Source organism: Oncorhynchus clarkii, chromosome 10 (genome assembly GCF_045791955.1).
Source record: "Oncorhynchus clarkii lewisi isolate Uvic-CL-2024 chromosome 10, UVic_Ocla_1.0, whole genome shotgun sequence".
Taxonomy (NCBI): domain Eukaryota; kingdom Metazoa; phylum Chordata; class Actinopteri; order Salmoniformes; family Salmonidae; genus Oncorhynchus; species Oncorhynchus clarkii.
The window spans coordinates 67,877,877-67,901,906 of record NC_092156.1 but is presented as its reverse complement, the minus strand read 5'-3'; the positions used below and the strand labels follow the sequence as shown (position 1 = coordinate 67,901,906).

Sequence of the window (24,030 nt, the reverse complement as noted above, 5' to 3'; positions counted from 1 at the left end):
ATTTATTTTTGGTGTACACACACATTGACACACACCATGCACAGGCAAGTCGCCTTGTTAGTCCTTCTCACACACTATCAAGTTGATCCCAAAGCAATCAATCTAACAAGTCATGAAGCAGCAATCTAAGCATCAAAAACCAAGTTGATATTGAATCAAAACCGCCCCCCACGAGTGCTATGGGTGGCCACCCAATCCACAGGCTGCAATCAGGTTTGGTTGAGAGGTGAGGGAGTAGGGGATTGGAGGGTGTGAGGGGGAGGGAGTTGCGTTCTGATCACTGATTAGTCGAGCACGAGCAGCAGTGTGTCTTCACCTTGATGTCGTCAAAGAAGAGCGCGGCTTCGCCCTCGATAATGGGCTGAAGTACAGGACCTCTGCGTTTGCTGGAGGGGGAGGCCTGAGAGTTAACAAGGAGGGGTTACTACTCGAGAACTGACCCCAGTTCAGCTCTGACTACAGAGCACATAAAGAAACTGAATAGGTTTGTCACTGTAGGATTTTCTGCTGAACACTACCATGCTTCTTTTGGAACCTGCACCAAGTACTAGGATCAGAATGACCTGCTCTTGTTTGTGGGACCTTGTCACGACCATAATAGGCTTCTTCAGTGAAAACATAGCACTAGGCTCTCGTGTGATTTTAAACCTCTGAAAGGCAGGCTGTGTAACAGGTTTTTAGATCAAACAGATAAGAGTATCACGAGTCAGCTCTTTACCACAATGAATTCAGCAGTTGACATAACCCTATATTCCACCATGTACAGCACATAAACGTTTGCTAGGTCTCCAATTTATATAATGAGGATTAAATCTATTATATAAAATGTGTTCTGTACAGTACATTAGGTTCATAACACAGATTAGATATTGCGTAATCAACGTGTTTACACAAGAAATTAAAAGGGAAAACTGGGACAAAACAGTCAAATGTTCTCTTGTATACCCGTTACATAAACCATATGGAGACGAAATGTATTACAATGGAAAAATATATTCTAATAATCTTTAATGTATTGGTGGTTAGAGGTTATTGTGAGATTATATATATATATATATATATATATATATTTTTTATCCCCTTCTGGTTTGAATCCAGCCTCAGCGAATCCCTATATCTGATGAGAATCTGAACTCTTGAACAGCGTTTTCTGCCCCTCCGTACCCATCTTTCTAGTCTAGAGGGAGAGTCTGCACAGCTGTGGTGTGTGTGTGTGTGTGTATGTGTTCGTAGTTCCCTGTGGCCAACTGAGTTGCTGTGGCCCCAACTTGTCACCTTTGAGCTCTGTTAAGAACCTGTGGATCCACTGAGCCATTTAAACTGAGTTTAGGTTTAGGGCATTGGCATTGAGGTTAACCTAGCGCTACGGCTAGCCACTACATACAGTCCCGCCTATGGACACTGACGTTAATGCTAGCCTAATGCTAACATTAGCGTTGTTAGGATTTAGTTCCCACGTAAAGGAGCTTGATCTTCAGCCAATGCTACGTGGTGACCTTTACCACCAGCTCCTCAAAGAGAAACCCAGGAACAACTCTGCTGTGGAGAAAATGAAGGGAGAGAGCAAAGAGAGCTAGCTATACTTACAATGACGGGGATGGTGGAAACTCTGCAGAGGATCTGTTTGACCAGGCGGTATCTGTCGTACAGGGGCTTCATGACCTGTCTCTCAGTCTTGGTAACCTAGAGAAGAGGCAGAGAGAAAAGGGAAAGGCACATTGTTAGCAATAGCACAACGCTAGTTAGCTAGCATTAGCACTCCCCTGTGGTGCTACAATAGCACACTGCTAGTTAGCTAGCATTAGCACTCCCCTGTGGTGCTACAATAGCACTCTGCTAGCTAGGGCTGACACACAACAACATGCAAGGTAACATAGATTCCATCCCCATCAATTCAAATCCAATGTTTTTTTTAGTACCTCAGAGGACAACTGGCCATAAACTAGGATAGAAAGTCACACAGGGAAGGCTATGGGTGTCAGAAAGGACACCTTTCCACCACTTTCTGATAAACAACCTTAAGGATTAGCCCTTGCAATTAGTCCAATCAAAAAGGGATTCCATGTCGATTCCTTTACAGGTAAATTAAGACGTTAGCTGGCTTCTCGTCCTTCAGCCATTGTCGTCGCTGAGACAACAGTACTCGTCACAGCTGTCTAAAGACGTTTGGCCTGCCAATAACGATATATTGCAGTGCAGAAGGTCATGTTTTCATTGGTATTTCATCCTTTTAATAATGTATTGTTGTATCTGGGTCTCTGTGGCTGCATTTATACCAGCAGACATATTCTAATATTTGTTTCATGAATCGATCTTTTGACCAACCAGATCAGCTCTGAAAAAGGTCTGCTGTGAAAAGATCTTGGTCAGAAGACCAATTAGTGGAAAGAATATCAGAAAATGGCTGCCTGTGTAAATGCAGCCAACGTTGTATCTAGGTTGCATGAAAAGATTGCATAGTACAAAGTACACATCTGTGTGCACACATTCTGCACTCTACACACACACACAAACAGCTTGGTTCAAGACATTATTCACTCTTCAGTTGTGATCTAGGTCAGGTTTTCCACTGGACAGAGACTGATTTAATGTATTTGTTAGATTTGTTTTATTTTTTTAGCTATCAGTTACTGTTCAGGCAGATGGGTGGGCTATCTAGAAGGCTCTATGGGGGGGGGGGGGGGGCAGAAAAGGGACAGTGGACAAGACACTCACTGGTCTACCGTGGATACCTTCGTAGTACAGGAGAGCCTTCTGTAAGGCCACCTTCTCAGCGCCAATCTGCTCCCGGGTCATATCCTATCAGAGGAGGAAGACACTGTTAGTTAGCCTTTAGCCGTTAACCATTAGCATTTAGCTATTAACAGTGGTCCAGCGGCTAGGCGGCTCCTATCTCACCTTGACGTCCTCAGGCCGCCCCACCTCGTCCCTCTTCTCCTGCAGCTTGTTCTGGACGCCCTCCAGGGTGTTCTCTACCGGGGGCTTGGGTGCCTTCTCCTGTTGGGGCTTCTTCTCCAGCTGGGAGCCAAAGCTCTTGGGCAGGGTGTTGCTGCGCTGGCGGGTCAGCGGAGGGAGGTCCTCCTCAGACTTGTGGAGCTTGTGCTCTTTCAGGTCTTTGCGGAGCTTGGCCAGTTCATTCATCCACTTCAGGACCTCTGGGTTGTCAGCCTTGTCACTGTGTGAGGGCTGTAAACAACAACATGATTTCTATTAATCCACAAACAGCAGCAGTGGGTAGTTTGACGTCTTCCCACAACATCTTGACTTTATCAGTTGACCCCATTCCTGACACCCCTCCCATCAGCTGAGTCTCATTATGAACTCTCTAATCGTGTTTACTTTGAAGGAAGCCAGTCGTGTCTTATAAATGTAATTTTATATTTATGTGAATTTCTTTGGATGCCTTGCTATATATCCTAATAAGCTTGTTGTGCTGCTCTGCCTTCTCTGATATACTGTAGCTACTTTAGAAATCAATCAGAAAGTGGCTCACTCATTTTTCCTTGCTGTCCAATGTTTCAGCTACAGAGGGGCCACTATTTACCCTGTATTTGCGCTCCTCCTCAAACTTCTCCTCGTACTTGTGGATCTTCCTCTTGAGACCGTGGATCTTCTTGGAGAGCTGGGCTGAGGTCAGCTCTTGCTGGTCGTCGTCACCGCAGGAGCCCAGAGAGGAACTCCTCCTCCGACTGCAGGATAGAGACACAGCCATAGAAATAGAAGGACTGCCTGTTGCTATGGACACAGAGTCACGTTGGACATATGCACACGCCTTCACTCTAAAAACACACAATCTGATGGCCACCCATTGTAAAAAATAAAAAAAAAACACATGCATGAACACACATCTAATCACACATTATGTGACTCCCATATCTTGCAAATAAAACCGCTGTCTACTATAATTCTCTTCGTCTTAGATGTTGAGTTTACAATTGCAACTTTTGATTGTGAATTTTCCAGACGAGTGTTTGCACTGCTAGTGACAAAGCAGATAAAGGCGCTATACATATACCACAGTATAGTTGTGACTAAATTATAATGACATTTTACTGATGTAACGTTCATAGCTAACTCGACTTGTAAAATGCCATTTTTTATAGTAGTAAGTACTAGGTTTTCCTTAGATATTGTAACTACATACCAGTAGCTGTCTAATACTGACCAACAACCTGAGTTTGTTTACAAAAAACTATCACCCCGATAATAACTCAAACACACAAAAACAGTCACACACACTCAGTCACACAAACAAACCTACACACACACACACTACTCGTCCCCAAAGTCAACAGTACTGTAAATCCATGTTGGTTCCTCACCTGGCAAAGGAGTGTGTATTGGGCGGCGAGGGTGGCACCTCGGTGTCATCTATGTACTGCTGACAATGACCATAGGCGTGGAAACGGGGGGACAGCATGGGGTCGCTGTCCTCTTCAATCAGCTGGCGAATCAGGCGGCCCCCCACTTGGGGCGAAATGCACGCCTCCTCGCTGTCCATGCTCTCCCGTTGCCACGACGAGTAGGCCGGGACTGGCTCTGTGGAACACACATAAAGTAACACAGGTTAGGGGCGGCAGGTGGTTAGAGCGTTGGACTAGTAACCGAAAGGTCGCAAGATCAAATCCCCGAGCTGACGCGGTAAAAATCTGTCGTCACAGGGGGCAGTTAACCCCCTGTTCTTAGGCTGTCATTGAAAATAATAATTAGTTCTTAACTTACTTGCCTAGTTAAATAAAGGTTAAAAATTGAAATTAAAGTTGGATAATGACAGAACCTCCATGAAAACACACACACACTAAAAGTGGGTTAGACTACCATGGACCGCTACAAAACACACTGCACATATTGATATCCCAAGGCTTTGTAATCCAAAAGGTGATGCAATTTAAAAAAAGGAAAGTGACAAAAAACTGCACTGCACTGCGCACACACACACACACACACACACACACACACACACACACACACACACACACACACACACACACACACACACACACACACACACACACACACACACACACACACACACACACACACACACACACACACACACACACACACACACACGCATCACCATGGGCAGGGATGAGGGCGCGACCTGTGGAACATGGCAGGCTCTACCAGCAGTCGACAAACACTGGCTTATCTCTCGCTCAAACACAGTTAGAGCTCAACATGGGCCCTGCGTGGCTGCAACATCTGAACTGCAAATACCACTAAACATAGACAAAGTGTAGTCTATGTAGTAGATGTAGTCTATGAAGTAGAACACAGCAAAATAACGGCTTGCCTATCTGATTGTCGTCTCAAGGGATGAGGCAAGCAGTAAGCAGCGGGAATCCAACTGATTGGATCCAAATGAATCAAACCCCACTTTAAGTCTAAACATGGCGGTCGCTCGTCACCTCGGCAACACCTTCTTGGCACCAGCATCTGAGCGCCCTAAAGGTCACTGCGGCATTGCATGATGAAGCTGTTCACTAAAACTCTCACCACTAACTAATGGCTTACAGACCCATTCGTCTGTTTTCCAGGCTGGTTTCCCCAGCCCCTGGCCTCAGTTCAGCCCCATCCAGAGTCCACTCCGACTCGCCAATAATTACACTGTGGTGAAAATAACCATGCAGATGTCTCTGACAATCCCAATCACAAGCTATAAATAAATTGGACTGCTCTTTGATGCCTCTGGTTGGGATAATGCAGGAGCCATGGCCTCTCTGGTAGAGGAATGGAACGGCTGTTACTCCAGAGTTAGCCTTGTACCATATCGGTTTGTGATGTCTTCACAATTCCTATGGCCGTTGTCATCAATTTGCAAGACAGCGCAAGCAGATATGGGACCAGAATACGGAGAGTGACTGGCATAGGAAGAATATTGTTGGGTTGTGCATGTGAGAGAGAGAGAAAGACCACGGCATTGTACCCACACCGGGAGTTGTACTGTATCAGATCAGTGAAACACACAGGCTGTTGTTGCTAGGAGAGGAGGGAAGGTTTCATTTCAGATCGCCTAAGCCACCACCACACAACAGCATTGTAAATACAAAACTCAGCCAAGGATTGTTCTACTGCACGTGCGTTTGTGTGGACGTGAGAGAAACCACGGTATTGTACCACAGGAATAAAGGAGACCATGTAGGCTACACTGCACACTGGAGAGGTAACGGTAACATAGCCAGAAGGGAAGGTGAGAGCAATAACAACGTCAGGTTTCCATATCACCAATGTAAACATTTAGAAACATCAGAATTCAGTAATCACTCTTTGATCACATGCACACCCACGTGCACACACACACCCTGTAGCTGCACATGCATGTTTTTCGAAGAAGGGGGGGGGGGGGGGATAGGGACTCATATGGGAAGCGATTTGGGTTCGAATTTCCAAATAAAAAAAACATTTTTTTTTGTTGGTTTAACATATCTCGAAATTGATAGATAAACGCTTAATTTGCCATTTGTGTCACTTCAAAATTACATTTTTACCAATAGTAGTCCGACAACAGTTTTGTTTACAAATTGCAGGTCGAATTTCCCAGGTAAATTTTGAGGCATATTGTTGATATTCTCTCGCGCACATAGGCCTATCTGCTGGTCGTCACTAGTTACCACTGTAGCCGATTTTGACTTTGTGGTTGTGATAACTAGTGGAAACCCTATCCGTTCCTCTGATCCATCCGACTACAGCAACAATACAAATATCTACTGTATGTCCCGATATTATAAACGAGTTGAGTTATACAGAATAAAAATAGTGGCATATTTAGCTGACAAATGCATGTAACGGTAAATATTGGCTCCTGGTTGTCGGTCCGTTTTATCCGTTTGTGCTACAGCTGATGACGCTCAGCAGCACATATTTGAAAACACTGTAACAAAGTTTCTTTCATGTTGCCTTCTTGAGTTTGAATTAAAGGAATTGTGTGCGATTTTCATTCACTAAGGGATTGAGAATATGTTCCTATAGTGTGTGGCCTAACACTTGGTATCTGGACCGTGTTACAGGGTATACAGTGCGTTCGTAAATTAACTTTAGAGTGCCAGAATGCACTCGTAGTGTGCTCTGGACGTTCGTTAATTCAGAGCGTTTCGCTTTCGTAGCGATCAGATCGCACACTGGACGCTGTGGCCGAGGAGTGGGGTTGATCTGAGCGTTCTGACCTCACAACGGCAGTCAAGCACCCACGCTAACTGGCTAAAGTTAGCTAGCTTGCTAGTTACTTCCAGACATAAATGAGAGAACACCTCATTCTGACATTTTTTTCGCCCTAGCAGAGCTGGTTAGACTGAATTCATGTTATCCGGAGCGTTGGTGACTAACTGTACTGCTGGCAACAATTTAATTACGATTTTAGTTTGACAACGTTTACTGACACCAGCCATATTCAACGAGTGTTGAGCGTTCATAAATTCATCAGTTATTCTGCGCTCTGGCAAACTCAGACGAGAGTGCTCTGAAATCAAGAGTAGATTGCCAGAGGGAATTTACGAAGGCACCCATAGACTCCTCACTCAGCACGACTAGTAGTGCATGCTGGACTGTAGACGGTAGATAATAATCACGAAAGCCAGCTAACGTTAGCTGTCTGCTGCTATACGGCTAGTTGTTTAGCTGGCAAGCCAACGCGCATTGCTAGCAAATATGGAGAGTTTGCCGGAGTTAGCTGTCTACTATCATTTTTTTTCGTCTTAGATGTTAGATGTTGAGTTTACAATTGCAACTTTTTGATTGCGAATTTTCCAGACGAGTGTTTGCACTGCAAGTAACAAAGCAGATAAAGGCGCTATACATATACCGCAGTATAGTTGTGACTAAATTATAATGACATTTTACTGCTGTAACGTTCATAGCTAACTCGACTTGTAAAAATGCATTTTTTTATAATAGTACGTACTAGGTTTTCCTTAGATATTGTAACTACATACCAGTAGCTGTCTAATACTGACCAACGACCTGAGTTTGTTTACAAAAAAATGACAACTGTCACCCCGATAATAATTCATAAATACAAATGACATAACTGAGACTTAGGCTATGAAGTATGGCTCGGGTCATGGAGGTTCTGGCTTGGAAGGTACTTAGTGTGTGCGCGGTATGCTACTATAGGACTACGTGCGGTTTTACACGGTCTTTCAAGGCATGTCGGGACTGCCTGGGGCGCGGGAGCAGTAGCCTAGTCTCCCTAGGCAGAAGGTTGCCTCACACAATGTATCCAATCAACACTGCTATGTATGGGTTTACTAGATGACAGTGAGCAGGTCAACATCTCAAACAATTCAACATGTTTTAACCTATTATGTCAGCTTACACAGCCAAGCAGCCAATAGGGCATTTACCATGGCATTTCAAATGAGGTCTTTAAATCAACCAGCCCATTGTAGTTGAGGCATGCCATGCTGTCATGCCCCTAAAGGTTGGGATGTGATTGGTTGGGAGCAGAATACGCCCAATCACTGTAGTGATGTTGCCATGCAGTAGTAAAAGGTCATGCAACAGGCATTTGGCCTTTTTCCTCTCTGTTCAGTCTCTAATGGGTTATTTGTATCAAGGCAAGACAAGTGCCGGTTCCATTGCCAGCCAGAATGCCACTTACCCTCATAATAACTCGACTGGAAAACACTTTTGAAATCAAGGAAAGGGGCGCTAAAGAATGGGGAATCTGGAGGACAGAGAAGAGATGGGATAGGGGCAGGGAGGGAGGGAGGAAAAGAGAAAAATAAGGTGAGATGGAGGGAGGAAAAGAAGATCCAGCCCGGTCACTCTGTTGCATGCGAAAGGTGAAATGAGAATCATAGTGCATCATTCCCAATGACAGAGACATTAAACAGTGGTAGACAAGTCCCCTACTCTAACTAGCTCTATGTACGTGGAGCTGGCACACAGCAAATATCTGCTCACCATGACTGCAGATGGCACAGGCTGCACTGGGTAAAACGTCTCATGCCACTGTACCATCCACCGTCCCAACCATCACTACCTCATCCATTCCTATTGCAACAACCTCATCTGTTTTCCTGCTTATCCCCTCTACAGGACACAGGTACTTACAAATACCTTACGCATAACAAAAACGCTCTTAGTCTCATGGCTCTATATTTAAAAGGGGAGAGAAAGGACCTACTGCCAGACAAAAAGACTCCGAACATCACTCAAGTTCACTGCCGTTTAATCCAACACTGAAAACCCAAGCTCTGACTAGCCTTGCTCTTCCTCTGGCTTCAAAAGATCCAAGCGTTCCGATTGCCTTGCCTGCGTCTAGGAGAAATTCTTCTTGTGATATGGGAACGCCATGTCACGGTCAAGCATAAGCACTCCCCTGGGAGTTGTAACTCTCAGTAGCTCAGAGGAGTCTAAAGCATTATGCTTTAGGTACCTCCTGTGGCATGGGATTCTGTTGTGCCAGGTAACACGCGGACTGTGACATCAAAACTGAACAAAGTCTGGTTTTGTCCTCCCTCACCTCTCCTCATCCTTCCATTCCTGGCTGTGAGAGAACAACACCTGGTGATACCTCTCTCTTTCTCCAGAAAACACACACTATGTGCGTATGTAAACACACACACACGCTGCCTGCACTGCCAAAGCCCCTAACACCAAACCCACATTGGCTGCAGCCCTGACTGACTGCATAAGTTAGCATTTCTATGCAGACAGACACTACCTGAATATTTATCTGTCTATCACACTCACTTTGGAGCAAACAAGGACTAAGCACCAGGCTTACACAGTGCTCCTTAGCCAAATAGGACAAACATGTCTCAAGCCCTACCACTAGAGGGCGTCTGAGTGCTTTTTGCTCAGTTGGTACTGTACTGTACTAGAGACCACAATTCAAGACAAACAGTGCTGTTTGAGTTGGAAGAAATACTGAATCCAAAGGAAATGTTTGAACAATATTTTCCTTAAGGTGTGACCTATTTCCATTGGGGTTAGGCAGTTTGCGTTTGGCATGACTGCAGCCTGCAGAGCAACCACGCAGGAAATTATTTAGTATCCAATGCTCATGTTACTATAAAAAATGGTGCCCATGCATGTCCCTTCAAGTCTGAAACTGCAAGTGGACTTCTTTCAGGTAACTTGCCCTGTGCAAACAAACATAAGCAATCTAACAACTCTGCATTCAGTCTCACTAGTGTACAAAAACACACTTTTTCAAACTCCTCCCACCTTTCTTTCACAATCTCTCACAAAAACAATCAGACAAGTTGTGCAGCATCTAACAGCCTTTCCTTCCTGATACTCCAATCCCACTCAACAACATACTGCCAACAACTGTTGCACCATGGTTTAAAAGCTTACAGAAAAAATAAAATATTTATTTTCTAATATCAAACTCTTTTCTGACATGGTTTAATCCCCCCAAAATCCACTGTATTGCAGTTATTTAACAAAGACATTGAACATTTTGAATGGCTGCGAAAATCTCTCCAAGGTCCTTTTTGACTTACATTTCTTTCTCTCTGAAATATAATAAGCAGACTTGCCCATGATAGACTAATGAATAATAGAATACCTCTGTCTATTTCTGTATAAACTATGCATGACCAATGAGATTCCATACCTTGGCATGAATAAACAAATAGACACACTTCATTGCTTACATCCAATGCCATGTGCAGAGTTGAAATCCAACCTTAATGAACACACACACACACACACATATTGTTCCTAGGGTTCATCTAATCATGCAGGCACACACACACACCATACGCACTTAGAAAAACTAAACGCCAGGAGCGTTTGCAATATCAATGAAAATGACAATACATCCAGACCATATCAAACAAGATCAACGTCAATCCCTATAAGAAAAGATAAAACCTCAACGCCCCTTAAACAGTACAGTATTTTTCACCTGTAATCTTCCCCTTTAATGATTGTCGTTAGCAATCTGGAAGCTATTCACAACCCACAAACTGCCAAACAAAAGGCAAAACATGCCAGCAGCATGTGCAAACCGTAAATACTCACTCTTTCACTCTTCAATAACTCATGGTAGCAGCACGGCAACACAATATTCTATGCTGTTCCCATCACTTGTAAACAAAAAAACTCCATGTGGTCTGACGAAACAGGAGCTACATTTGTCAAAAAGGCAAAAAAAAGATCTAAATGCAATATGCTGTGCCAAGCTGTGTACACAAGCACAACACCTTCAGTAATGGTGCAGCTTCTCCAGATATAGAAGCCGAGAGACTTTAAGAGCATCTGAGTCCATAACTCTTCTTGAAGACACAGAAGGAGCCACAACAAGAGGAGGAGGAGAGGGAGCAGGAGGGTTGCAGCTGCCACCCAGACACCCATGTGCTGCCTAGAAGGAAGGGAAGGACTGAGGGAGTGTGTGGAAGAGGGGAAGGCTGGGGGGGGGGGGATTGAAGATTTACCTCCCCAGTTGTTATCGTCGGTCAGCGCCGACAGGTCCAAGCGGGGTACGTCCTCGCCACATTCCTGGTCCGAACTCCGGCCAATGACCCCCCTCCTGTCGGCTGTTTCACAGCTACTAGGCAGCTCCTGGATCTTCATACTACTGAGTCGTGTCTGCACAACCATGGAGAGACACAAAACAACAAGGGCTGGGAGTGAGCATGCTCCTTAAGTTCAGCCATACGCTGCCTCTGCCTGGCCCAGCCTACCACAGCCCTTGCAGGGGGGGTGACAACACTCCTGATTGGTCTACCGGGCGTGTCTGTCTGTGTGTGTGTGTATGAGGTTTTGCCCCTCCTCTTTTCCCTCTGGGTTCCCACCCCTTCCTCTCTCTTTCTCTGTGCATATGCACTGATCCTTTGGAGTGGTTTGTCTCACAGTAGCCAGAGCAGAAGGGAGGGGGAGAAAAGGAGGAGGAAAAGAAGGAGGAGGGAGAGAAGGAGGTATGGCAAAGAAAAGCAAGCAGATTATTCGCCAGACGCCAGCACACAGGCAGAGATTTTTTTCCCTCTCTTCTGCTGCAGAAAGACATCCTTGCCTTGGAGCATGGAGGAGTTCTCGCTTCCTCTTTGGGCTCTCGCCTTTCCTCCTCTCCTGTGCTCTCTTTCTCTATTGTTTTTCTTTCCCTCTTCCGAATCCCCCCCCTCTCTCCCAATAATTTTCTACCCTCCCCCTTATCTGCAAATACCATTATCTCTGTCGTTGTACGCTGTATCTCTGTCGTTGTATCTCTGTCGTTGTTAATCAAATACTCTTTCAACATCTCCCCCAGTTCTTAGCCCTTTTCAATGCACAACCAAATGGAAGCTTTTTGACCATAGCACTCAAACATCCTATCAGATGCCAGCCTAGCAAAACGTTAACAATCCCTCGCCATTACCGAAAGTGAATTCAGATGGTTGGTCATGCAGGCAGGGCGTGCGTCCAAAACAGACAGGACTTTGCACTTCCCCTCTAGCCTCTGCCTAGGCGTGGGACAGAGTTATTTTAGGAACAGATCAGGGATTAAAACTGCCCCAGCCTCATAAATGCCACCTATAAAAGGAACTGCCATTGAGGGTGTTGTGTAACTGGGGGGGGGGGGGGGGGGGGGGGGGGGGGCAGAGGTGAAAGGTGAACGTTACTGTAATGCCAATGATAGGGAGTTATCCCAGTGCTCTCAGCTGTTGACTGGGAAATAACTTTGATGTGACTGATAGTTGGAATTTGTCCCAGTCACCCAGCTATCCAACGCTGGGGACCATAGACCATGTAACAACGCACATTTAAACACTCTGAATCTGAATCTGAAAATGTCCTTCCTTTTCACTCTTAATCTCGCCTTTCCTACCCTTCAGTCAAGGATCACACTATCATTGTTTACTAGGAAAGTGAATTGCGGCCACACAGTGTGTGTGTGTGTGTGTTTTGTAAACATGCGTGTAGCTGGAACACACACACACTGTGTGTAACAGGACACCGTCAAAAGTAATCTAACCCTAGTTCTAAAAAAGCGAGTGACTCTCAGATTGAAAAGCACCTCATGTTACAGAACACAAGCAAACAAACACTTCAGAAGGAAAACAACTACTACTCAACCCCATAATCAATGACAACTCATTTAGGTTCATATGATTGATATGGGGGCCATTACCAGGCTGTGAGGTCAAACAATAGAAGCCTCTTGACTACATCTGAAGTTGTGAAGAAAGAGCTGATTACCTTGAGATGGACTGGGGTCAAAGACGTCCAAAGAAGGACAACACTGCTACAAAACATGTGTTCTTTGCCCTCTCTTCCTTCAACTGTTTCAAAGCACACTACTTCTTACGCAACAATTCACCCGATGTCATTTCTGCAATGCAGATCTCTTTCGGGCACTGAAACTAGTCCCCCTTGATACCGCCAAAGGGGTCATTGACATGCAAATTAGGACAATTTAATCAAATACTTTCAAAGCATCACCCCCCCCCCCCCCCCCCTTAGAGGTTATGCAGAGAAAGGACTAGAAATGTAATGTGATCAAATCACGTTTCACACATGGACGAGCTAATGATAGGTTTGACTCAATCTTTTTCAGTCACATTAATCATCATCCGTATTGCGGTTAATGATCACATTGCTGTAAGAATGACAATAAAAACGATATCAAAACGATATGATATATAGTAGCAGTTCAAAGTTTGGACACACCTATTCATTAAGGTTTGTTCTTTATTTTTACTATTTTCTACATTGTAGAATAATAGTGAAGACATCAAAACTAGGAAATAACACATATCGAATCCTGTAGTAACCAAAAAAGTGGAATATTTTATATTTGAGATTCTTCAAAGTAGCCACCCTTGAGTGTGCAACGTTGTCATCAAGGCAAAGGGTGGCTACTTTGAAGAATTTCAAATATAAAATACATTTTTATTTGTTTAACACTTTTTTTTGGTTACTACATGATTCCATGTGTGTTATTTCATAGTTTTGATGTCTTCACTATTATTATACAATGTAGAAAATAGTAAAAATAAAGAAAAACCCTTGAATGAGTAGGTATGTCCAAACGTTTGACTGGTACTGTATATACACACTATTACTTTTAAAAAAAAAGTATTAATGTACCATCACAGTAGTCATTTTCAGCAAATGTTTCTATCAACAAGTCTATGGAAAATACTACACACAACAGAAATATAAACATCTGTATACAGTCCCAATCATTTCAGGATTAACCCAGACTCACTAGAAGACAGAACAGCTTAACCGCGGCGACCACTACCCTGGCTGTAAATATCACTGCCACACTGACTGTACATAACCTACTGCACTATAATCCTTTGTCCTAGCACAACTCAACTACTGATCACATTACATCATAACTAGTCGCCCTGGGTAGTGTGATGCAGAGGGAGACCAGGGTACTAGCATTCAGCATTGCAGATAGAAATTGTATGAATAAATATAGCTAGTATGATTCCTTTACTCTAAATGTCAGTGAAAGACATATCTGTTCTACTAAATATATTTCTATCTGAACGTTCCACAATGTTGTGCTCAGGCTTTGGGCTTGGATTTGTCCCACAGTGGGTGTTCTTTCCATTGTTAATCTGTGTGTTAGGGGTTTTATAGACAGGCGACACACAAACACATGGTGGATTTAGGAGGATGAGGCTGGGGTGGTAATGACAGACACAGACAGGGTGGAGAGAAGGGGCTCGTCTGGGAGGGTAGCATCACATTGGATGAGGAGGCTTGATACACAGCCACAAGTGACACGTACGCTAGAACCCGCACACACACACACACGAGCAATAACCCCCTTCACCCACATTTTTGTAATCCATTATTACTACAGTACAATCCTGAGATTTTCACAATATTATACAGATGCAAGAAATCAGAATCTCCACCAAGTAAGCGTCATGTTTGTTTTTTTTTGGAGGGGGTTGCTCAAATTGACATGCTGTCCAAGCATTCATCCAAACAAATAAGATCCCTTTGACAGTTGAAATGTCTTTTGCGACAGGGTACTAAGCAGTACAGTAGGCATTACAGATAAAGACAAAAGACTTGTTTGTACAGTTACATTCCAGGTCCCATTGATCTGTACTGGTTTAAGTGGTCCATAACTGATGTGTGGAAGTCTTTCATCTCTTAAACCAGTCCTTACTCCCGGTACCTCCACTGGCCTTGGACTGTGTGTGAAGTATTGGGGACAGGGCTGAGAATGTGGGGGCACGCACGCACACACGCACACACGCGCACACACACACACACACACACACAATGGAACAGTGAGCTCTAGAAGCCATTCTAGGTGTCGTCAGGTTAAAGAGGCTCAGGCATGCCACACAATGATACACTTCAGAGTGTGTGGTGACCGAGGCCACCACTAAAGCCAAGGCTGTAAAAGACTCTGTCCAAAAACGTTTTATGACGGTGTGAAAGCCAAACAGGTCAAATTAACATGTTTCTCACATCTTTCACGTCGACTTGAGTTGCTTCTAGGATAACAAGCCACATACGGATGAAGAAGCGTTCCATCGTGCAAATGACTGAAACACCAGAAGGCTGTCTTTGTTTTGAAGAACAGGAAACTTTAGTTACAGTTTAAACAGACAACATAAAACTGAGCTTCAACAATACCGTTAAAAATATGCTTTAAAACAATACATCTAGTCAAGACATCCATCTGCCTTTGGCTGCATCCCAAATTCCCTTCATAGTTCACTACTGTTGACCAGCGCCCCTAGGGAACACAGCCTCGGTCTTAGTAGACCGATCAAGAGCACTAATCTACTTAGTACACTAATTGGACCTGCTGTCAGTAGTACGCTCTGATGTCACTAGGTGCTGGGATCCCTCATGCCACCACCTCTGATCTGACACCAACAACCAGCAGAGAGGTTGGCACAATGACGCCGTGCCACCATGCCAGGCACAGACTGCATCTCAGTGGGTGCAGCTTGTTCTGAGGTGGTGAATGTGGAGGAGGTGGAGACAGAGAATTGTGTCACTAAGACCCATCTGGACTGTGTGTGTGTGTGTGTGTGTGTGTGTGTGTACAGTTCTGTTGTAGAGTCACATTAAGTGTAACAGAGTAGCCTACTGTACTAGAAAGCAGATGGACCAGTAGATTACATAGGACTGTTTCCATCTGTATACCACCTTAGCAACTATGACCTTATCACTATGCTAAATAGCTTCAGCTGCTTCTGATGTTTTGAATAGCTACACAGTGCTTCACATTCTGAAGTGATACAGAGCTGCAGTGGAAAACGTTCACAGCATTTCCCATCAAGACGTGTGGATAAGTCGTTTTTTTGTGTGGTCGATTTTCATTCAAGGAAAAGCTCAAACTTTGTTTTGGTTTCTTCTCTACTTCTTTCCATATTGTGTCAATAGTAGTGATTCATTGTTGCTTAGCTGTCAATCTCTCCAAGGGATGTTTGCTTTTCCCCTAAAGAGAAGATGTTTGGCTGCAACATTTTGACTAGCAGAGATGTGGTAGTTCCACATTGTAGTGAGTGGACCAAAATAGTATCTCATTTATCTGCTCCAGTTGTTCATTGGTCAGGAACAAACTCTAGATGTTCCCTCAGACCCCTCCTATTCCCCCAGACCCCTCCTATTCCCTCAGACCCCTACACTCCCAAACAATCACCTAGTCTACTGAGAGACTCTGGCCCTATCTTCCGCAAGCAGTGTGAACACAGGAAGCCTAGGAGATCTAGCATGTACATGCAGGGAATTTCAGTGAAAGAGGAAGAGAGAGAGAGGAGATAGGAGAGGGAGAAGAGAGAGGAGAGTAAGAGAGGGAATAAAGAGAGAGACAGAAAGAGAGGAGAGAGAGTGTGAAAGAATAGAGAGAGAGAGAGAGAGACACTCAACTCACCCATGAAGGAGTCAGAAGACTGGGGTCCTTTCTTTGACTGTCATTTCTGATAGAGGGGTGAAAACATAGACATGTTGCGTCACCTTTCCTCATGTGAGGATCACACCCTAGCAAGGACACGGGTGCTTTCCACCCAGCCAGGAGCCTGTAGAACAGCGTGCCGAGGTGAGTTTAGGAAGGCTCTCTCGCCCCCTAACTCCCCAATGTCAGCGGCATTCTCTCAAGTCTATCAGATTAAAAACGTAGTTAAATAAATGTTGCCCGATAAAGACAGGTGCTGTGACACAATGGGACCAGGCCTCAGGGAGTCCGTCGGAGCCTTAGCAACACAACAATCCTTCTTTAAATAACGGTGTCACATTACCTTAGTACAGTGTTTCCCAAACTCGGTCCTCGGGACCTCAAGAGGTGCACGTTTAGTTTTTTAACCCGAGCACTACACAGCTGACGGTCAGTTGATTATCTCAATCAGCTGTGTAGTGCTAGGGCAAATCTAAAATGTGCACCTCTTGGGGTCCCGAGGACCGAGTTTGAGAAACACTGCCTTAGTATCTAGATTAAGTAGTGACAATGGTCGGTATTAGCTACTTCTGTTGGAGAACTTTGCTATCTAAATTAACAGGTGAAAAATGGTCAGTAGTAGTTACAAGCATTTTAAAGGGTGATCAAATGTCACAATGCTTACCGGCTGTCTGATGACTCCATGTTGTTTGTCCCGGCTTCGTCATGTACTCTTGATATGCATTCTTTTAGCTGTATAAAATACAATACATAACATTTTATTACTCTCTCTCTAACGGTATGCATCAATGTGCAACGCTGATCCTGACATGCTTCCATCAGACATCTATGTCTGGAGCAAAAACATTTTTTCAGGGAAATTATGTTTGGAGAACATTTGACATAAACAGTGTGCCGAGACCCGGTTTACACAATTACACAGGATTTGTTACTCTGTTTGCCCTGGCCATTAGATAAATAAAACACATATCAAATCTAGCAAAACATTTATATCACATTATTCATAAGTATCTATTTAAAAACATATTTCTCCAAACTGCGAGACCTCTCTTAACTATTGTCACAACAACCACAGAGAAAGAAAAGCTGAACGAGTCAAATCACCAGTTGGTTATAGAAACAGGTTCCAGAACAGGTGGTGGAGTGGGGTGGGTCACACCAACTAACGAGGGGATGTAGTGTACAGCGTGTACTGTTCTATGGGGCTGTGGTGTTCTGTACACTATGACACCTCCGGGACTAACCCTCTGGGAGGCTTTGTAGGGCCTTAATGACTCCCCATGGGTTTTGTGCACGCTCTGCTAGAGTGCCTACCAGATGTGGGTTCCAATGTTATTTGTTTTTGTTAAAGTAGATTCGGTGCACTTGATTGAGCTTGCTTGGAGCAACAGAAGTAATAGAACCGTCCCAAAAGTGCAAACCCCGACCGTCTAGCAGTATTCGAGAGAAAACAAATACTATTTGAGCCCAGGTCTTTTACAGTAGCTACCCTCCTGTTACATCAGCCAACCCACTCTGTCAGTCACCCCCTGTCCTGCCAGCCAAGGTCAAGACATCGCCACTACAGTATGTATGCCAGGATTTCAGGCGTCTTCTCATCTCTTACATAACACAGGTGTGTAATCTTAACCCGGCACAGTCAGAAGAGGACTGGCCACCCCTCCGAGCCTGGTTCCTCTCTAGGTTTCTTCCTAGGTTCATGCCTTTCTAGGGAGTTTTTCCCAGCTACCGTGCTTCTACATCTGCATTGCTCAATCTTTGGGTCTTTAGACTGGGTTTCTGTATGAGCACTTTGTGACATCTGCTGATGTAAAAATAAATACACTGATTGGTTGAGATGGCATGGAAAAGCCCCTAAAGGTCTAGCTATACCCTGTCTGTCCCTCAAAGTGTTTTTTTTTTAACGTGAAGCCGTGGAATCTATTTTCATCCCTGGGATAAGACACACGCTTCAGCCGACCTAGGCTATACATTAGCCTGGGATATTGATGAGACGAGTGTGTCTGTCGACGTAAATAATCAATCAACTTATATTCATAGATGAGGAAGTGCCGCGACTACTTAAGATTTAATGCAGTGAAGACAGCAGATCGGCCCTGTAGCCCATATTACTGGGGCCTGAGCCTATTCCAGCACCGCCCAAAGTCTTCGTGACTTTGAACTAAGATACGCTCTCTGTATTAAGGGCCGTATCATTGGTGATGAGCCACGGGGCATGACTTACTACCCTTTAAGCTGTTGGCAGGTAACTGTTTGCTGACAAAGGATTCTCTGCTGCATTTGATACATACCGAGGCTGCATCTCAATTAGCAATATTAAAATACTGTGGAACCTGGTTTAGTTCGCCAGCAGTTTGGAAGCATATTTCTGAGACAATGATGTAATGACTTGAGGTAGACAATCCCATACCCTCCAGCATAATGAGACATAATGAAACATACTAAAATATGCCGTGAGGGCCTACGTTTTGAATATCAAATTCAGCCTTCCAAGAGTCCAATATCATATTGCGACACACCTGAAATGGTATGTTTTCTTAATTTGCTATGCATTTATTTTGCACACATAGACAACGTCACTGAGGTCAGCAGTAATTACCTTAACTCCGAAACAAAACACTGTTCTGAACATGACGGTCTCGAACCCTGAACGACAACAAGCCCTTGCTACACAACAACACAGTACATGTGTTCCTTCCTCTTCTTCAAAAGCAAATGCTAATTGAACCTCAGTGAACCTTGTTAACGCGCTGCCCTGCAATTTAGAGTGTTCCAGGGAGGGAGGTTGCTTCGCATTTAGCGAAGCGCTAGAGCACGCTGCCTGGCCTATCACGCGCCTCTTAAGCCTATGTAAGATTGATTAGGAATCCAGCCATTGGCGGCTATGCTGATGCTTATGCCAATGTTCTCTATCTACCTCCATCTCTCTGCTGTCCCCGATTTAGCAGTTCTTGTGAAACATCACCAATTACTCAGCAGTGACTCATAGCAGCCATTAAGAGTAGACGGGGGTTGGTGGTAAGCCAGCCGTCACACCAGCGAAGTGAAAAACACCACAGTGGCGTAGACCTTGTCTGCATCACAATGTTTTGTGGGAGAAGAAGAGCGAGGATTATGAGAACCAGGGGCCAGGGAACTTAAAGGGTCAGGTCGCTCTTTGGGAGTATTAAACATGACACTATGAAAATAAATGATGAGCGTGCACCGCAAAATAAGTAAACAAGTTTGCTTCAGAGATTTGGTAAACTGGTAAACAGGAAGTAATTGTCTTAGATGTGCTGTTTTGAATGTTTGACCTCCACCTGAATTCAACAAGGGACCTGCATGACATGGCAACAATAGACACACATCTACTATGAGAAGGAGCGAGAGAGACAGAGAAAGAAAGAGAGGAGGAGAGAGAGTGACTTACCGCGTGGGGGTCCTGGTTGTCACTAAGCTGGCCAAGCGTGGGGCTCTGGTGGCAGTGTTTAGGCTTCCTGGGTCTGGGGCCCTCGTGGTGGAGCCCTCCCTGGCTAGTCTGGTAGTCCCTCCAGACTCCTTCCTCACCCACGCTGACGCCACAGCTGATAGTTCTGCTGCCGGCCGCTGGGATGTTCTCCTTGTTGATGTCTCCTTCCCTCAGAGACGAGGATCTGTTTTCAAATGGAGAGAAAGGAAAGAAGAGGAGGAATCAAACTGACTCTCTCCCTTTCTCTCTCTGTAACAAAGCGGCCTGGGTTACAAATGACAAGGTCATCGTACTTATACCTTGTACCCAGGCTAACGCCATGTTTAGAATGTGCGCTAATTCTATTTACAGAGTACAGTGGACTTGTCTTATTGACGTTGTATGGTGGGTGGCTGCACTAATGTAGCCCGCTAATCCATGTCTTCACTGCTTCTCCAGGCTCCATCAGGTCTCTATCAACAAAGATTAGCTGGGTAGCACAAGGACCCCAGACTCCATTATAACCCCAATGGACATGACCACTAGAGGCGAGGCCATTGGAAGCATAGAGTTTGAATTACTAGAATTGACATCGGATCATAATAAGTCTCCCAGTGCACTGATATTGGTCAATCCAATGGTGGAAACTGCCATTGTTGATGCCTAGAACTCTGAGAATGTCACTCTGTTCGCAACAACTCACACACTCACAAAGGATGCCATTGACCAAATATACCAATCAACAACAGTAAAGGCAGATCCTACACCAATTGGGTGAGACAAATGTCCTATGTAAGGATTCATTCTATGGTCCATACCTGCTCCTGTCCCGGTGTCTCTGAGCCTCTTCCTGCTCCCTCTGGTGCCGACGTCTCTGCCGTGCCGTCGGGGTTACCACGGGCGACGAGGAGCACCCGGTCCACTCGGAATCCTCCGTCGTACTTTGACCTCCTCCGCACATGTGCACATCGAAGAGATGCTGCTCCACTGCCGACCTGATGGTCCTCTCCAGAACACTAGAGAGAGAGATGGAGAGAGAAATAGAGGGAGAGAGGATGTTATTGAGAAATACGATATGCACCAGACAAAGCTTCTTCCGCAGCTGTCATTGAAACGACTGAAATAACTATGCTGCATGGTCACCACTATGTCCTCCTGGAACTGTTCATCGTAGTGAGTATATTATATAACTATGCTGCATGGTCACCACTATGTCCTCCTGGAACTGTTCACCGTAGTGAGTATATAATATAACTATGCTGCATGGTCACCACTATGTCCTCCTGGAACTGTTCATCGTAGTGAGTATATTATATAACTATGCTGCATGGTCACCAGTATGTCCTTCTGGAACTGTTCACTGTAGTGAGTATATAATATAACTATGCTGCATGGTCACCAGTATGTCCTCCTGGAACTGTTCATCGTAGTGAGTATATAATATAACTATGCTGCATGGTCACCACTATGTCCTCCTGGAACTGTTCATCGTAGTGAGTATATAATATAACTATGCTGCATCGTCACCACTATGTCCTCCTGGAACTGTTCACCGTAGTGAGTATATTATATAACTATGCTGCATGGTCACCAGTATGTCCTCCTGGAACTGTTCATCGTAGTGAGTATATAATATAACTATGCTGCATGGTCACCACTATGTCCTCCTGGAACTGTTCATCGTAGTGAGTATATAATATAACTATGCTGCATGGTCACCACTATGTCCTCCTGGAACTGTTCATCGTAGTGAGTATATAATATAACTATGCTGCATGGTCACCACTATGTCCTCCTGGAACTGTTCACCGTAGTGAGTATATAATATAACTATGCTGCATGGTCACCACTATGTCCTCCTGGAACTGTTCACCGTAGTGAGTATATTATATAACTATGCTGCATGGTCACCACTATGTCCTCCTGGAACTGTTCACCGTAGTGAGTATATTATATAACTATGCTGCATGGTCACCACTATGTCCTTCTGGAACTGTTCACCGTAGTGAGTATATTATATAACTATGCTGCATGGTCACCACTATGTCCTCCTGGAACTGTTCACTGTAGTGAGTATATAATATAACTATGCTGCATGGTCACCACTATGTCCTTCTGGAACTGTTCACCGTAGTGAGTATATTATATAACGATGCTGCATGGTCACCACTATGTCCTCCTGGAACTGTTCATCGTAGTGAGTATATAATATAACTATGCTGCATGGTCACCACTATGTCCTCCTGGAACTGTTCATCGTAGTGAGTATATAATATAACTATGCTGCATGGTCACCACTATGTCCTCCTGGAACTGTTCATCGTAGTGAGTATATAATATAACTATGCTGCATGGTCACCACTATGTCCTCCTGGAACTGTTCATCGTAGTGAGTATATAATATAACTATGCTGCATGGTCACCACTATGTCCTCCTGGAACTGTTCATCGTAGTGAGTATATAATATAACTATGCTGCATGGTCACCACTATGTCCTCCTGGAACTGTTCATCGTAGTGAGTATATAATATAACTATGCTGCATGGTCACCACTATGTCCTCCTGGAACTGTTCACCGTAGTGAGTATATTATATAACTATGCTGCATGGTCACCACTATGTCCTCCTGGAACTGTTCATCGTAGTGAGTATATAATATAACTATGCTGCATGGTCACCACTATGTCCTCCTGGAACTGTTCATCGTAGTGAGTATATAATATAACTATGCTGCATGGTCACCACTATGTCCTCCTGGAACTGTTCATCGTAGTGAGTATATTATATAACGATGCTGCATGGTCACCACTATGTCCTCCTGGAACTGTTCATCATAGTGAGTATATAATATAACGATGCTGCATGGTCACCACTATGTCCTCCTGGAACTGTTCATCATAGTGAGTATATAATATAACTATGCTGCATGGTCACCACTATGTTCACTGTTCGTAGTGAGTATATAATATAACTATGCTGCATGGTCACCACTATGTCCTCCTGGAACTGTTCATCGTAGTGAGTATATAATATAACTATGCTGCATGGTCACCACTATGTCCTCCTGGAACTGTTCATCGTAGTGAGTATAGTATGCTGCATGGTCACCACTATGTCCTCCTGGAACTGTTCATCATAGTGAGTATATAATATAACTATGCTGCATGGTCACCACTATGTCCTCCTGGAACTGTTCATCGTAGTGAGTATATAATATAACGATGCTGCATGGTCACCACTATGTCCTCCTGGAACTGTTCATCGTAGTGAGTATATAATATAGAATGGCAGTGTACTCACTTAGTCAGGTCAGATCTACACCGGACAGATGAGAGGTGGTTGCTGTGGAGAGAGAGAAAGAAAATAGTGAAAGAGAGAGAGAGAGAGAAAGAGTGAGAGAAAGAAAGAAAGAAAGAGAGGGAAAGAGGGCGAGAAAGAGAGAGAAGGAAGAGAAAGAAAGAGAGAAAGAAAGAGAAAGAAAAGAGTGAAAGAGAGAGAGAGAGGGAGAGAGATAGAGAGAGAGAGAGAGAGAGAGAGAGAGAGGGAGAGAGATAGAGAGAGAGAGAGAGAGAGGGAGAGAGATAGAGAGAGAGAGAGAGAGAGGGAGAGAGATAGAGAGAGGAGAGAAGAGAAAGAGAGGAGAGAAAAAGAGAAGAGAGAGAGGAGAGAAAGAGAGAGAGAGAAAGAGTGAGAGAAAGAAAGAAAGGAGAGAAAGAAAGAGTGAGAGAAAGAAAGAAAGAGAGAGAGAGCATGTTTTAAGACAGCAGATAGACAGGTGGTCTG

General features: G+C 44.3%; 1 protein-coding gene across 1 annotated transcript in view; it reads right to left on the bottom strand.

Moving 5' to 3' along the window:
* LOC139419040 (family with sequence similarity 13 member A) overlaps nt 1–24,030 on the bottom strand; it is an 80,352-nt gene that overhangs the window by 3,140 nt on the left and 53,182 nt on the right. Inside the window, exons 10-22 of the mRNA XM_071168899.1 lie at nt 23,548–23,589; nt 21,065–21,262; nt 20,229–20,451; nt 17,481–17,548; nt 16,796–16,841; nt 11,391–11,544; nt 8,600–8,665; nt 4,323–4,539; nt 3,545–3,689; nt 2,899–3,186; nt 2,716–2,799; nt 1,588–1,683; nt 317–400 (exon numbers count right to left, since the gene is read on the bottom strand). Of these exons, the coding sequence (XP_071025000.1) occupies nt 317–400; nt 1,588–1,683; nt 2,716–2,799; nt 2,899–3,186; nt 3,545–3,689; nt 4,323–4,539; nt 8,600–8,665; nt 11,391–11,544; nt 16,796–16,841; nt 17,481–17,548; nt 20,229–20,451; nt 21,065–21,262; nt 23,548–23,589 (1,711 nt within the window). The remainder of the gene's footprint in view (nt 1–316; nt 401–1,587; nt 1,684–2,715; nt 2,800–2,898; nt 3,187–3,544; nt 3,690–4,322; nt 4,540–8,599; nt 8,666–11,390; nt 11,545–16,795; nt 16,842–17,480; nt 17,549–20,228; nt 20,452–21,064; nt 21,263–23,547; nt 23,590–24,030) is intronic.